The sequence below is a fragment of the Dermochelys coriacea genome, chromosome 3 (assembly GCF_009764565.3).
Source record: "Dermochelys coriacea isolate rDerCor1 chromosome 3, rDerCor1.pri.v4, whole genome shotgun sequence".
Taxonomy (NCBI): domain Eukaryota; kingdom Metazoa; phylum Chordata; order Testudines; family Dermochelyidae; genus Dermochelys; species Dermochelys coriacea.
The window spans coordinates 84,644,939-84,660,693 of record NC_050070.1 but is presented as its reverse complement, the minus strand read 5'-3'; the positions used below and the strand labels follow the sequence as shown (position 1 = coordinate 84,660,693).

The following is a 15,755-nucleotide window of genomic DNA, read 5'->3' as shown; positions in this document are numbered from 1 at the left end:
TTTCTTTCACAATGACCTCTGGACTAAGAATATGCAGGGAAAGGTTTGAAAGAATTTTTCAGAAGTTAGCATGTGAAACCATGCCCTTCTTGAATCATAAAATACCAGGATTGGAAGGGACCTCAGGATCTAGTCCAACCCCCTGTTCAAAGCAGGATTAGTCCCTAGTTTTTTCCCCAGATCCCTAAATGGCCCCCTCAGGGATTGAATTTGTAACCCTGGGTTTAGCAGGCCAATGCTCAAACCACTGAGCTATCCATCTGCTGCACCATAGGAGTTTCGCTATTGACTTCAGTGGGCCACGATATCGTCCTAGGTTCTAATAGAAGTCCCATCATAACCCTAACTAAGGTATTTGTGAAAGTGAAAGCTAATAACTAACTTTTGTTTCCTTTCCACTATCTTTTTTTGAGTTCCAAAAGACATTCGTTTCAGATGGGGCAGCCATTTTGGGTACTGAACAGCATGAGGCACATTGGTACTAAATAAATAATAGTCAAAAATAATTTCCATTTCAGAAAATTTTTATAGCTGTTCTTAAGTATTTAAAAACTTTGCTTTATTTGAAGGGAAAAAGTATATGTCAGGATTGACTTTTTACAACTAGGTCAGAAGCTTCAGTTTTGCTGCAGAAATTCCTTAGTTATGGAGTAAGCGGTAATATTTTATTTTTTATAATGCAGATCTCTAAAAATGTTTCTTTTTTCAATAATACCATTTTACTCTTGTAGGTAACTCTTTTCCTGTTTGCAGTAAAAATGGCAGAAGTAATTACTGACTCTCCAGAGAAGCTGCTTGTTATCCACTCCAAGGCTCACAGAGATACCATTCTAGCTAATTTTGCAGAACAAAGGAAAAAGAATTTTCTTTGTGATATCACTTTAATAGTAGAGGATGTGCACTTCAGAGCCCACAAAGCTTTACTTGCTGCCAGCAGCGAGTACTTTTCAATGATGTTTGTAGATGAGGGAGAGATAAGCCAGTCAATTTATATGTTGGAGGGAATGGTTGCAGACACTTTTGGTGCACTACTGGAATTTATCTACACAGGTTATCTCCATTCCAATGAAAAAAGTATGGAACAAATATTGGCAACTGCACAGCTCCTAAAAGTGAATGATTTAGTATGGGCACATGCAGATTATCAGACCAACCATAGCCCAAATAATCCTCTCACGTCTAGTAGTGGTGCTTCAGTAGTTGTCTTTGCAAATGACAAGAAAAATGGAGATCCACCAAAGCGAAAACGAGGAAGACCAAGAAAAGTCAAGAATGCTCAAGAGGAAAAATTTGGGACAACTTCTGTTGAAGATGTGCAGCTAAGAGAGAACAATTCAGTGCAAAATAAACAAAATTTTATGAAAAAAGTTGCAGCGGAAGAAACTGTTGCCAGTGAACAAGTTCCAGTAAGGAAAGAAGTGGAAGAAACTGAGCCAGCCTGTGGTTCAGAAGCTGCTGTAGATCTATCGGCTGAGAAGGATGAGAATTATGATCCTAAATCTCAAGGAATACAGAGCAATCAGAGTCGTTATAGCAAACGTAGGATACGGAGGTCTATCAAGCTAAAAGATTATAAACTTGTTGGTGATGAAGATGGAAAAGTATTGACAAAGAGAACTGATAGAAAAAGAAAACGCACAGGTTCTGAAGCTTGTTGCAAAGAATGTGGCAAAGTGTTTAAATATAATCACTTTTTAGCTATTCATCAGAGAAGTCATACAGGTAGGCATAAAAGACTACCTTTTTTGGGTTAGGGTATGGTAACTGGTTACAATTGGTTTGCATTATAATTATTCAAATGTTGCTTTATATCGTGGTATTGTGTGTGTGGGGGGGGGGGTGGATCACCAAGATTTTGTTTCTACTATTTTACTTAATTCTCACCTTCAGAGATAATCTTTGTAGTTTGCACATTGATTGCTATCTAGTTTAATTTTTCCAATGAAAAAATATTAAATTGGATATTGGCAGTGCCTATCCAATGATATTTATAAAATGATTGATTTTTAATGATTGCTGTAAGGGAGCTTAGGTTTTTGTCTGTATTAATCCTCCTGGCCTACTGAAAATTCATTTTTTAATGGTGATAATGTTCTGTAATGCAACTTGCTATCAACTTAGAATATTTACTTAGAAATTTATTAGCAATAACTCTTTGCTATTTACAGTCTTGGCGCTTTACTTTTAGGAGAACGCCCTTTTAAATGCAATGAATGTGGTAAAGGCTTTTCCCAGAAGCACTCTCTTCAGGTTCATGAGCGGATGCATACTGGAGAGCGACCATATACCTGTACTGTCTGTAGTAAAGCTTTAACAACAAAACATTCTCTTTTGGAACATATGAGCCTACACACAGGTAAGTAATCAAAGACAAATATAATCTAGCTATACTAAGTATTAGACATTTCAAAACAAACATTTCTGCTCAGTATTTTCTTTTTAAAGTAAGTGTTAGACTCTTATGCTATAAGGTAGCTAAGTTGTACAGAAATGTTGGTTATGTTTTAGCTTAATTTTTGTAATTTAATTATTTATCTTCAGGGATATTAATTTTTATTACAGGACAGAAGGCTTTTACGTGTGATCAGTGTGGAAAGTATTTTAGCCAAAAGAGACAACTGAAGAGTCATTACCGAGTGCACACAGGTATAACAAGGCTGGTGGGGGAGGACGGGCGGGTTGCCTGGCTTTCTCCCCCTTCCCTCCCATCTCATGATCTGTTAGGCTGTCACCTGATTACCAGAGATGAGTAGTAAAAGTCGTACCATCACTGTCTGTTAATATTGTGCTTTGTGTTTTTTTACTACTCCTCTGGCTGAATGGTATTGATAGCTTTATAAGGAGTCCCAACTAATCTTGTTCTAGAAAGATGGTGGTTGGATAATAGGCATGTAAGTGGAGAGGAATTAAGAAATCACAAAGCTCCAAAAGGAAGGTGATAGAGGTAGGAGTTAAAACAACCAGCGTCCTTTCTTCAGTGAACGAATTAACTGGGGAAATGGAATAGAATAATGCTGCCGTTTCTAGAGATGTGCAGCAACAGGAATAACTAATGAATCATTGTTGTCTTTATATATTATATTAAAGTGGTTATTTTACAGGGAAGTGCTTTAACAAAGATCACTGAAGAAATATAGGGGATCACTTATGCACTGACACTGTTTTTTATTATTGCGACAAGGCCATTCATTGCCGGAATGTAACCAGTGTCATCGCAAATTCATGGATGCAGCTCAGTTAAAGAAACATCTAAGAACACATACAGGTATATACTACACACCATTGTTCTTTCAAGGAATGCTAAGACCAACTTGTAGGTTGTTCACCTACCCCATCCCTGGTTGGCAGGGAGACGTCCATTGGGTGTGCAGTGATGTCCTGCTCCCAGTGAGGAGGTATACCCCCTAGGAATGGCCACAGGTATTTGTAACCAGTGTAAAATAGAGGGTCATGAGGAGGCAGCCTAAAAGCAATACCTACTACAAGATGGGCTGCTTTCCTCACAGAGGGAGACCTTCAGAAAGTGCTGGGAGGCTCTTCAGTGGTACAATCCTGGGTGAGGACTGGGTCATGCTGATGGAGAGCCGAGTGGTGTTAGGAACCTATTCACTGCAACCCAAGAAGAGAGAAGCGTGCTCCCAGAGGTCTTGAGGGATGGATTATTAGTGAACCCTGTTGACCAGTAAAAGTTTTTTTTTATTATGTTTTAGTAATTGTTTTATTATGTTTTAATATGTTTTAATAGACTTTGAGATGGGGAATGTAATTTGAAATACATAGGGTGTATGTTGCTTGGAGAGTCGGAGGGCAAGCTGAGGCAGACTGACTCTCCCCTCCTGGTTAAACATAACCTTTCAAGAAAGTAATTCATGTTGAAGGTCATGTTTGAAAGGTGACTTTTAAAATCATTATAATTCTCTTGTAAGAATTCCAAAAGGGAAAAAGTATATACTATTATTCTAAAGTATTTTGTGCTTTCTTGAACAAAATTAGATTCTATACTACCTCAAGATCCTTAGAAATCTCAGTTTTGGACTTCCTGCTTTCTCTACCAATGACATCACAAATACCATAAACAATGAGAATAAAAATGTTGTAATGTAATGAATTTCAAACCCTTATGGCACTTGTGAGTTTTTATCAAGTTTTTCTCTCCCTTGGAGTAACGGGAAAGTAATTTAAAATACCGTGCTAATTATACCTTTAAATTGGAATCTGCTGTTAATATTATTACTCTTTTTTTCCCCCTTTTTCTGGAATTTTACAAACCATGTTTTAAATGTAGCAAAGTCTTTGTAATTCATCTTTAAATCTTGATTGTGAAGGATTAGATTTGCAAAATTTTCCATTGTAAAATAATTTAAAATGATAGAAAAATGAAAACATACTATGCAACTTCAGATTTGTATAACTTCTCATAGTTTCTCTATCTTTGACAGAGAAATTGCTTTTTTAAATGATACCCTTAAACATTTGCTTTTTGCAATTCCCTACATATGTGTAGTCTGTGTTATTGAGTCAGTGCTTGCTTTCTCATGTTTAGAGAAAGATATATGCAGGGATTATTTTCATTTGCATGATTGTGGCCTTTGCATTTTCTGTATAGGACAGCATGGTGTGCTGTTAGAGTAAGACTTGTTGGTAGCACTTCAGTTGTTAGTGGGTGCTATAGCACTGTAAATATAGCAAGGGGATGAGTGTAGTGAGAAGTAAGAGGAAGAGGCATAGTATCAAGGTCAGGTTAAAAACAATGTATTTGAGAGATTTTTTTAGTGCTGTCTCCAGAAATGGCAGGCTAGGCGTCAGAAATAGCAGCTGAGAGAGGTAAACTGATCGATTTAGCCCTTCTCCAAAGGTGAAAAGAACAAGAAAAAAATAACAACCGCTGGTTTTGGTGTTGAATGTAGTGTCTTGCTGTAATAACATTTCTGAAAACTTGTGCATGGTGGAAGTTGGTTACCTCACTCTTTGTTTTGGTTTGGGGTTTTTTTAGGCTTTTTAAAAGCTGACAAGCATGGAAATTCAATATTAAGTTTAAAGTTTCTGAAAATTTTCTTCTACTTAGTCTTCAGTTTGCTTTGTTGTGCCTAGATAGTGATGGGAATGTGGATCACTATATGATGATCCGTGACACATTACGTGTCTAGAAATATCTAGGCCAAACTTTTCACCCGAGGGCTGCATTTGGGTGGGAAAATTTCTATGTAGGGCTGAGGCAAGGGGTTGGGGCGCAGGACAGGTATGGGGTGCAGGAAGGGGCTCAGGGCAGCGGGTTGGGGTACAGGAGGGTTGCAGGGTACGGCAGGCAGTCGGGGTGCAGGCTCCGGTCCGGCGCCGTTTATCTCGAGTGGCTCCAGGGTGGCATCGGTGCGCAGCGAGGCTAAGGCAGGCTGCCTGCCTGCCCTGGCCCTGCGCTGCTCCTGGAAGTGGCCAACATGTCCAGCAGTGGCGCCTGGGGCTGGCAATCCTGCGGGCCAGATTGAAAGCCCTGACGGGCTGGATCCAGCCCACGGGCCATAGTTTGTCCTCCCCAATCTAGGCACTACAGAGAAATGTTATGTTACTTTCGGTTCACTTTCTTTGCTTTGTCAGTTTGTGACATTGCCTTGCTACTATATAGCTTTTTATCACTGCATTTAATCCTTCTGGCTAGCTCCGTGTAAGAAGAAGAATTCAGTACACAGTAAAATCCCAATTTACCCAAACTCCTGTTCACTAAAGTTCCATTGTATTCCCTGGAGTTGATACTGCTTCACTGTGATCAAGGTGTGTTATGGTCTAGCTGGAATGCAGCCTCTTGGAAAGCCATGCTTTCTTACACTAGAAGCATAAGAATTTAACTTCCTTTATTCCTGAATTAGCAAGCATGAACTTGCTTTTACACTTGTTAGTGTGCACAGTGGTGATTTCTTAGAACTTAATGTAATTATGAGCAGTTAGTCTGACCTATTGGATAAAGCACAGGACTCTGGAGACCTGGGTTCTATTCCAGGCTCAGCCACTGACCACCTGGGTGACCTTGAGCAAGTCAGTTCACTGCTTTCCCTCAGTTTCCCGATCTGTAATATGTAGCTAATGATACTTAAAGTGCTTTGAAATGTACTGATGAAAAGTACTATATAAGAGCTTGGTGGTGGTGGTATTGATTGATAGAGTAATTATAACTTACGAATGTACATCAAACTATTGTTTTTTTTTAGGTGAGAAGCCATTTACTTGTGAAATCTGTGGCAAGTCATTCACAGCAAAAAGTTCTCTTCAGACTCACATAAGAATCCACAGGTACAGTATAGTTTTGCATTTTATTTTTTAAAGCTATTTATTTAGGAAGTTTTAACAGGTTTAAAAATGTCAAAAATAAAATAATCATTAAAACAGTGAACTTTTGTTTAGAGAAATATACAGTAATATAATGATTGGTTCTCTCTATTTAACAGGTTGTTACCTTATTACAGAATGAGCATCTTTACACTACCCAAGACGTGCATGATTTTTATTAAATTGAGTGAATCTCTGATATGCAACTTTTAATCCAGTAGATATAGTATATTGGTTATCCAATGACTCTAGTAACCATTGCTCCTTAGTTGCACGTACTTGATGTGTGGGTACTGATTGATTACTAAATGCTGTGAATAGCATGTATTTGTTTTTTATTACAATTTATTAACCCACTTTTGTACAGCATATTTGAATCAGTGTAAAATTTTGCAGATTTTAATGAGGAAATTAATCAATGAATGAGTCGTGTATCGTATTTTCATGGTGGCTTTTACATTTTGAAGTGTTAGTAGGTAGTATTATGATAACTAATCTAGGCATGCTGTAAGGCTCTCCTCTCTGACAGAGCATTTCCACTATAATTGTCAAGGTTCCCTCCCCACTCTGAACTGTAGGGTACAAATGTGGGGACGCGCATGAAAGACCCCCTAAGCTTATTTCTACCAGCTTAGGTTAAAAACTTCCCCAAGGCACAAATCCTTCCTTGTCTTTGGTGGGTACTGCTACCACCACCAAGTGAGTTAGATTCAGGAAAAGGACCACTTGGAGTTTCTGTTCCCTAAAATATCCCCCCAAGCCCCTTCACTCCCTTTCCTGGGGAGGCTTGAGAATAATATACCAACCAAATAGGTAAACCAGATTCTTAAAAAACAGAACTTTATAATAAAGGGGGAAAAAAGTAAAAGAAGCACCTCTGTAAAATCAGGATGGAAGGTAACTTTACAGGGTAATCAGATTCAAAACACCAAAGGATTCCCCTCTAGGCAAAACTTTAAAGTTACAAAAAACAGGGATAAACCTCCCTCTGAGCCAGTGGTTCTCAACTCTGGTCCACCGCTTGTTCAGGGAAAGCCCCTGGCGGGCTGGGCCAGTTTTGTTTACCTGCGGCGTCCGCAGGTTCGATTGATCGCGGCTCCCACTGGCCGCGGTTTGCCATCCCAGCCGATGGGGGCTGTGGGAAGCAGCGCAGGCCGAGGGATGTGCTGGCCGCTGCTTCCCGCAACTCCCGTTGGCCTGGTGCGGCAAACTGCGACCAGTGGGAGCTGTGATCGACTGAACCTGTGGACGCGGCAGGTAAACAAACCTGCCCAGCCTGCCAGGGGCTTTCCCTGAACAAGCGGTGGACCGGAGTTGAGAACCACTGCTCTAACCAGAGGGAAAATTCACAAGCTAAAAACAAAAGATAATCTAACATGCCTTGCCTTGTTTACTTATTCTTTTTGCAATATTGAGACTCATTTTAGGAGAAGGAGTTTTCTGACCTGATGCTTCTCTGCTTCCCCAGAGAACACAGAGCACAAACAAAGCCTCTCTCTCCCCCATTTGAAAGTATCTTCTTTCTCTATTCGTCCTTTTGGTCAGGTGCCAACCAGGTTATTTGAGCTTCTTAACCCCTTACAGGTAAGGAGGAATTCTAGGATACCCTTAGCTGTATGTTTATGACAATAATTGATGTGGTGGTGATGGTGATGATGATGATTTAACCAGAGGAGAGTAGGAAAGTCTCTAAAGTACACTAGTGAACTTCTCATGTAGTTTTAATTTATCTGGGAAGCGTTTAGGTTCTACAGAAAACCCCAGTAAGTTTTAAGCCAGTGATTTAGGTTGCATTCTTTAGAATAGATGCGGTTTCTTTCCTAGTACAGTATTACAAGTAACACCTACGATTTCTGTAGCTGAGAGATTAGTTCACAGAGGGGAAAAAATTCTTTTCAGTTTTATTTGGTATATTTGACAACATTGTGCATAAGCAGTTTCACTATAGTCAGTTTCTCTTGTTGTATTTGTAGATCTCTCTCTCTCTCTCTCTCCCTCCTAAAGAGGAAGAAAAAAAATTAAACAAAATGAGTACACTGACGCCTCACTTGAAGTTGTCCCGGTTAACACTGTTTCGTTATTAGGTTATTGATCTATTACAAAACATGCTTGTTTAAAGTCGTGCAATGTTCCGTTATAAGGTTGTTTGGCCCACCCAGCGCTCCTGTCAGGGAGTGGGCAAGCAGGTGAAACGGGGCAAGCCCCTATGCCCCGACCCCGCTCCCCAGTAAGAGAGCTGGGTGGCTGGAGTGGGGTTGGAGCAAGCCCCTGTGCCCCAACCCCGCTACACCACTGTCTCAACCAAGCTTCACAATCATTATTGGTGAATACAGTATTAAGTTGGTTGTTTATAATTATTTATAACTAATACTGTATATGTATATAATGTCTTTCGTCTGGCAAAAATTTTTTCCCTGGAACCATATCCCCTATTTACATTAATTCTCATGGGGAAATTGGATTCGCTTAACATCGTTTCACTTAAAGTAGCACTTTTCAGAAACCTAACTATAATGTTAAGTGAGGAGTACTGTACACCTGTGTTTTAAAAGTCATGTATTCTTGGTTATCACAGATCCCTCGTTAATTTGAGGTATCAGCCCTTCCACCTGAAATATATGCTATGTATCATGACATCAATCTGCTTTTATGTTTTTTCACTTTAAAAACACAATGTGCTGGATTAATTTTAATAAACTTGCATCACTGTTCAGATGATGGATGCACAATTTCTAATTTTGTACTTAATTACTGCATGGGTAAATGTTATGAAGGTTCAGATATCTTTTGCTTTAAAGCTTGTCGAATTCCTTTGGAAAGCTTGGAGAGATTCCATCTAATATAGGGCAGAGGCTGTCTTTATTTTTGTGTATTTTATAGCATTGAGTATACTGTCAGCACTAAACAAATAGTGATACCAAAAAATTTCTACTATAGGCTTCTCTGTGAGAGCAGAAGCAAGTTACTACAATCATAACTGTTTGATCATTTTCTTGTATAGCTTCTGTTGAGACAGTTCCTTAAATTAACCCCTGTAGTAAGTCTATAGCAGAGTTTCTGAACATAATACCGGTTTATGTAAAATGCAGACTATTACATTTGGCCTTAAGTGTTTGATATAGATTATAATGACTTGTTGTAATCTTATGGTGTTCAGATATTAGTGCTTGTTTTGGAATTAAAACCTCAAAAATGAAATTTTTAGGATTTCCTGTGTGTAGTCTGACCAGTTTATTTCAAATATGTTCTTTACAGTATTTTCAAATGTGTGTTAAATTATACATTGTTTAATTTGAATTCTGCTTTTAAAACAAAAAATGCAATAAATTGTGGGGAAAATTAGGCAGAGAGCTGGGGGAAGGCTTATTGTAGATAGACTTGGGGTGATAAAGTGTCTTAGATTTTAGAAAAAAGAAAAGCAGTACTTGTGGCACCTTAGAGACTAACAAATTTATTAGAGCATAAGCTTTCGTGAGCTACAGCTCACTTCATCGGATGCAGCTCACGAAAGCTTATGCTCTAATAAATTTGTTAGTCTCTAAGGTGCCACAAGTACTGCTCTTCTTTTTGCTAATACAGACTCACACGGCTGCTACTCTGAAACCTTAGATTTTAGACTGATTTTTGCAGAAATATCTTATGATCAGCTTTCCTCTGTGGTTTTTTTTGTTGTTTGTTCTTTTTAAAGGAACTGTCAAACCCTGCTTGCATGTTAAATTCCAACATCGATGCTACCTGATTTTTTTTTTTTTTTTTTTAAATAAAAGTACACAGCACTAATAATGTCACGTGGCTTGCAGTCCTATGGACGTGAGGTATCGCATAAAGGAACCTCATAAAAATTGAGAACATTGGAGGGCTATTATGAGGTGCACAATAAAAAACCCATCAGATTACAGCAAAGCCCTATTCTTTTTGTCCTAGGCCATGTGTGTCCGGAAATTAGGTTTTAGATATTTTCAGTCAACATTAAAAACAGTTGAAGTGACAAAATAAATTCAACTTCAAATTAATTCTTAATGATAGATGCTAGTAAAGATGTAAAATAGATGAATTCTCTTATCACTCCAGTTTTTATGCTCTCCATCCTTTTGTCAAAACAGGGCTGCGTAACCTCAGTATTTTTGTATGAAGGCAGTCCTGTTAACTCTTGAATGTGAACAAATTAGGGAAAACTTTGTCACAGTATTGTGCAATTCTTAAAAGTAGAATCCAGAAAATGTAGCACTGAATATTTTTCTTACATGACTGCCTGTAAGCACCACTACAGCATAGCAGAGATTATTATTATTATTATTATTATTATTATTAGTGGTGATGGTGGTATAATATTTATTATACGAGTCCATTTGCGAGGTAATATCTTGCAGAAAGTAGTAGTCTCAGAATTAGTATTTCTGATTAAGTAAAATATTCTCTTACAGAGGGGAAAAGCCATATTCTTGTGGTATATGTGGAAAATGTTTCTCGGATTCCAGTGCAAAGAGGAGACACTGTATCTTACACACAGGCAAAAAGCCTTTCTCCTGCCCAGAGTGTCATTTGCAGTTTGCCCGCTTGGACAATTTGAAGTCTCATTTGAAAATTCACAGCAAAGAAAAACAGTTGCAAGAATCAAGCAGCAGCAATAGCTCAGAGGAGGTCAGAAACATTCTTCAGCTGCAGCAATATCAACTGTCCACGTCTGGAGGACAAGAGATTCAATTGCTTGTCACAGATTCAGTACATAATATAAACTTTATACCTGGTCATAATCAAGGTATTAGTATTGTTACTGCTGAGGACTCCCAAAATATGACAACAGGCCAGGCTGCTAATCTTACACTACTCACTCAGCCACCACAACAGCTGCAGAACTTGCTTCTTGCAGCCCAGCAGGAACAAGTAGAACAAATCCAAAGTATCAATATGATGGAGAACCAAATAGAGACTACACAATCTGAGCAAATGCATGTCATCACTCTTTCAAAGGAAGCACTAGCACATCTTCATGCCCATCAGGGGCAAACTGAAGAACTTCATCTAGCAGCAGGAGCTCAGCACATGGAGCTGACCCAGGAACCTAGTCGTCAGTCTCATGCTAACCAAGATGCAGTCCAGCCCCATCAAATTAGTGAAGAACAGAACCAAAATGTACACATTTCTGAATCTCATCCGCAATCTTTGTCCATAAACCACCCATCTCATGAGCATCAGATTCAAGGTCAGGCTTTTTGAAATACAAATTAGCATTGCTTCCTTTTAAATACTTGTTTGCCTTCAGGGAACTGGGCTGAGGTGTGGTTTTTCATTTAGGCAATGACCTACGCGTATCACATTTCATTTGCTGCAGCAGATGATCTATTTGAAGTTGTATTTTTTGGTGATCTTGGTAGATAGCTTTGTTTCTTTTATTTTAATCCATTTATTTTTAGGGTTTTATTACTCTAGATGTCTGCTGATCAACAAGCATGGCTTCTGTGTAGAGGATTAAAATGACTATTATCTGAACTATAAATGTCAAGGTAACCCATATTTTTTTCACAACGTTGACACCACATGTCTTATAGTTAATGAACTTTCTCTTTCTAGGTAAATGTATAATTTTCAGTGCGACCATTTCAGTGACCATTCCCTTAAGTGCATTTTAATTCACTGAATACCAAATTTGCTCATGCTTTTGATTGAAATTGATGCACTCATAGACAGGCTCTGGTTCACTGTTTCTTTTTACTGTGTTGTACAATTCCTGCTGTCCAAACGAATGTTTAAATCAGTGCACTTAATGTAGAGGCAATGAGATGTAGTGGCTAGATGGACTACTGGAAAGCTTGAGTGCTATTCTTGGCACTGCTACTGACTTGTGTGACCTTGGGCAAGTCACTTAGCCTCTCAGTGCCTTAGTTTCCTCATCTACAAAAGGGGGATAATACTTAGCCACCTCTGCAAAGCACTTTGAAGATCTTCTGATGTAAGGCTCTATAGATGTGCAAAGTATGTGGTTGGGTTTTTTTCGTGACAAGACTGTCTTAGTGTAGGAGCCAGTTTATATTTTAAAACATTATTTTTATATTTTGAAAGCAGAATGTCACATTACTTTTAATATAAGGTAATATTTGTGCTTTGTGACTGAAAGAATGAATAAAATCACTCCAGAATATGAGCTACAAAATGGCACATCTCTTAATAGATTTTAAAAGTGGTGCAACTTTTTGTTGACTAGATTAGATGTGTGCAGTTTACATTATTAATGCCTGACTTCTAGTGGAAAAGTGCTGAAATAGCATTGAAAATACATCTCAGAAAGAAAAGCTGGGGAAGAGCATGGCTCTACAGCTTGGGGTTCAGTTACTAATGATGGGTTACTTAATGCACTGGTATGTAAAAATCCTGATAAAATGTCATATGGCGAGCTACAGCAGTTCGAAGGTTGAGGCTGAGGTTAAAAATGTTATGTGATTTAAATAAGTATCTTGTATTTCTAGTTTTAAACATGACAAAACCCAATTTCTATCATTATTATTTACATTGGATTTTTTTCAAAGGAAGTTTCCTATATAACTGGCTGTATGCACCGTTGGCTAGACAGAAAGCCATTGGTGTGAATTTTCATTTCTGGGAGTTGGCTATCTTGCAATTACAAAGCATTCAGCTAGCTACTGAGACTGCGTTACTGTAATTTGGTTAAAAAGTATATCAGTTTCTCCACTGATCTGTACCAACTTTTAAGTAAGTTGATGTGAGGAGAGGAGACAATGGGAGCGGGGCGGGGGGAAACCAATTTTAATTCTAAAAATGACTTAGTTTTACTGTTGGATATTAAATAGCTATTGTGTTGATTAACCTGATTCATTACCTAATTCCCTCCCAAAATGGAGAAGTACTGTCTATATATGTAACGTAGAAAACCATTAACAAAAGATAAATAAATATATTGTAACTGTAATCCAGAAGCTAAAGATTTTGATGTTGCAAGAACATAAAGAAAAAATAAAATTAAACTATCTGTTTTGTCTGGGGAAAATATTATTTAACATTTAAATCTTTACATAGTAAAATAGTTCTGCTTGTTATACCATTGCAAAATAAAATTTGAATGAGTCTTAAATATTGTAGCAAATATAAAATGCTGTCTCAAGTTTTCACTTTACAGTTGTATGATGGTTGCTCTAGAGAAGCGTTAGCAACTTTTGTAACCTACATTTCTGGTTTATTCAGGATTGAGACATGCTTATTATTTATGTAAATTCTTAAATGTTTTGCAGAGCAAACTGGTCACAGCTTTCTAAGATTCAGTTCTAGAAGACTGTAATGAAAAAATTCTGATTATTCAAGTTCAAAAAAGAGCATATATATTGAGTTTTTTTAATCTTTCAGTTGGTAACTAAGAAGTCACTCATGATGGTACAATCTTATGGTAGTGATTACTAGATATTACCTGCATAAGAAGAGGGTTTCATTTTTTATTGCATACACTTCAATAATTTGTACAACTAAAAACTGAGCAGGCTGTGTAAAGACCACCATCTGTGGATAGCAGGACAATGATTCTCACTAATTTTGCCTTCTCTGTTGCTTTAAAAAAATTGCTGTCAGAGTCCTTTTTTCCTGCCTGTTCCAAAGAATGGGAATCCATGTTTTTCTCATTTCCTTTAATTCTACCTTTCTCTTTACCACTAACTTTTTAATAGTAATTTTTACCCTGGAAAGAAATGAATACTATATACTGCATGTATGCCTGGATCTTTTTTAAAATAATGCCTAATGCATTTAACTGTTGGACCTGGAAAAAGCCCCTTCAGCTTCAGCTCTCAGTTCAGAATGACTTCCTGGTTGTACCTGGCTAATGAGAAAAATCAAGTTTCTCCAAATATTTCTGCTGTCAAACTAATACTTGTTTTTATATGACTTAACTACCTTACATAGAGTTCAGTCTTGGTAAGAAGTGAGAGAGACTCGCAATGTTAAGATGAGATTTTGGTTTTGGGATGTTTTCAGTATAGGTCATTATTCCCATAATTAAGTTAAATGCAATATACATAGTTACCACACTAGTGCATAGAAGATTAGAATTCCATTTTGAGATTCTGATCTCTGCTAAAACCACTCTAACTTGAGCTTTTATAGTCATTTTCACAACTTTGCCTCTTTAAAGGGACACTGTCAGATTTTATATATTTTTAAAATGTCCTTACATGCGACTGCAGGTTCAAGCCTTTTACCAAGAATCAGTCCTATACAGTTCAAACACAGTTGGCAGTAGAAGGTGCCTGTTGCTATTACTCCATTTGTAAAATATCTAGCACACTTGGATGCTATGTAAATAATAATACTTGTACTGGTAGAGATTGTTCTTCAAATTTCAAGCTTTAAAAAAAAAATTCTTCTCCATCTTGGAAGACTCTCCAGGTGAAAATTAAATATAAAATGGTGCTTTCACTGGCAGCAATTCTTCTACTATTTTAAGGTTGCATTTGAGGTATTGTTCAGTGTGTATTTTCTACTAATTTGCCACTACAGTCCATGCAACAGTAGCACAGGAGAATCTCATATATTGTCAAAACAAAAAGGTTTCAAGAATATAGTGTGTGTGTGGGGGGGGGGGGGTGGTTTCCATTTAGGAACACAGAAATGACCAGATCAGAAGAGAAGGCCCTCTAATACAGCATCCTGTTTTTAACAGTGCGTAGTACCAATTGCTTCATAGGATTGGGTACAAGAATGGAATAACATCCCATTAATGAAAGTTTCATCCTAACCTCCATTATGTAGGGGTTTGCTTTTAAAACTCTGGTATTCTTGTTTACTTATTCTTTCCTTTGTAATTCTGGATGTTCTCGTTACCTATCTAAATGATCAGTTCATTCTTGAATCTCACCAAGTTCTTGACTTCAGGGATATCCTATGAAAGTGAGTTCCACAGGCTAATTTTGTCTGAAAAGTATTTCAGTTGAAATGTGTTGCCTGTCAATTTCATTGACTGTCCTCTTGTTCTTGCATTATAAACATCTGATCTACCTTCTCTCTACTTTTCATTCTTTTAAAAATAAGTTTTGTACAGCACAATTTCATCAGTAGCCACAAAGAAGCAGGTTGCCAAGGGAAATTTTTTTTGCATATGTAGATTTTTATGGCAGTAAACAATTCAGACCTATACGTTACTATTTATAGGCTTGCAAGACAATGAATGCCTGGTGTGTCATTCTCAAAATGGATTGTTGGAATGTATTGAGCTGAATTTTTTTTCCTGTATCATCCCCATTTAACATTGCTATTTTGGAAAGTACTGAAATGGATTGTACTGTATGTAATTTTGTAAAATTATGTGAGTCTGAAAAGTGCTATATAAAACCAGATTCTATCTATTGCTTGTAGCATAGAGGGAGCAAGTATTTGTAATAATAATAATAAAAACCTTGTTTATAAGACTAGAAATTGTATACTTTGGTAACGCACAG

At 37.6% G+C, this 15,755-nt stretch overlaps 2 protein-coding genes across 22 annotated transcripts in view; both read left to right on the top strand.

Moving 5' to 3' along the window:
* The window catches only part of ZBTB24 (zinc finger and BTB domain containing 24), a 35,192-nt gene that overhangs the window by 2,731 nt on the left and 16,706 nt on the right, over nt 1-15,755 (top strand). For 7 of the 21 annotated variants that reach the window (XR_006279906.1, XR_006279905.1, XM_043510810.1 and 4 more), the window contains exons 2-6: nt 732-1,722; nt 2,189-2,356; nt 2,563-2,646; nt 3,182-3,265; nt 6,201-6,282. Coding sequence is in view for 19 of the 21 variants with exons in the window: in XM_043510810.1 (XP_043366745.1) it covers nt 759-1,722; nt 2,189-2,356; nt 2,563-2,646; nt 3,182-3,265; nt 6,201-6,282 (1,382 nt within the window). In the remaining 2 variants the exon portion in view is untranslated. Of the gene's footprint in view, nt 1-58; nt 352-731; nt 1,723-2,168; nt 2,357-2,562; nt 2,647-3,101; nt 3,266-6,200; nt 6,283-6,437; nt 6,671-7,863; nt 7,903-10,742; nt 15,726-15,755 lie in introns of those variants that run through there. The other 14 variants (XM_043510798.1, XM_043510804.1, XM_043510799.1 and 11 more) reach the window with 9 other exon arrangements.
* The window catches only part of PPIL6 (peptidylprolyl isomerase like 6), a 39,373-nt gene continuing 35,004 nt past the window's right edge, over nt 11,387-15,755 (top strand). Inside the window, exon 1 of the mRNA XM_038394116.1 lies at nt 11,387-11,521. Coding sequence (XP_038250044.1) covers nt 11,504-11,521 — 18 coding nt within the window. The 5' untranslated portion in view covers nt 11,387-11,503. The remainder of the gene's footprint in view (nt 11,522-15,755) is intronic.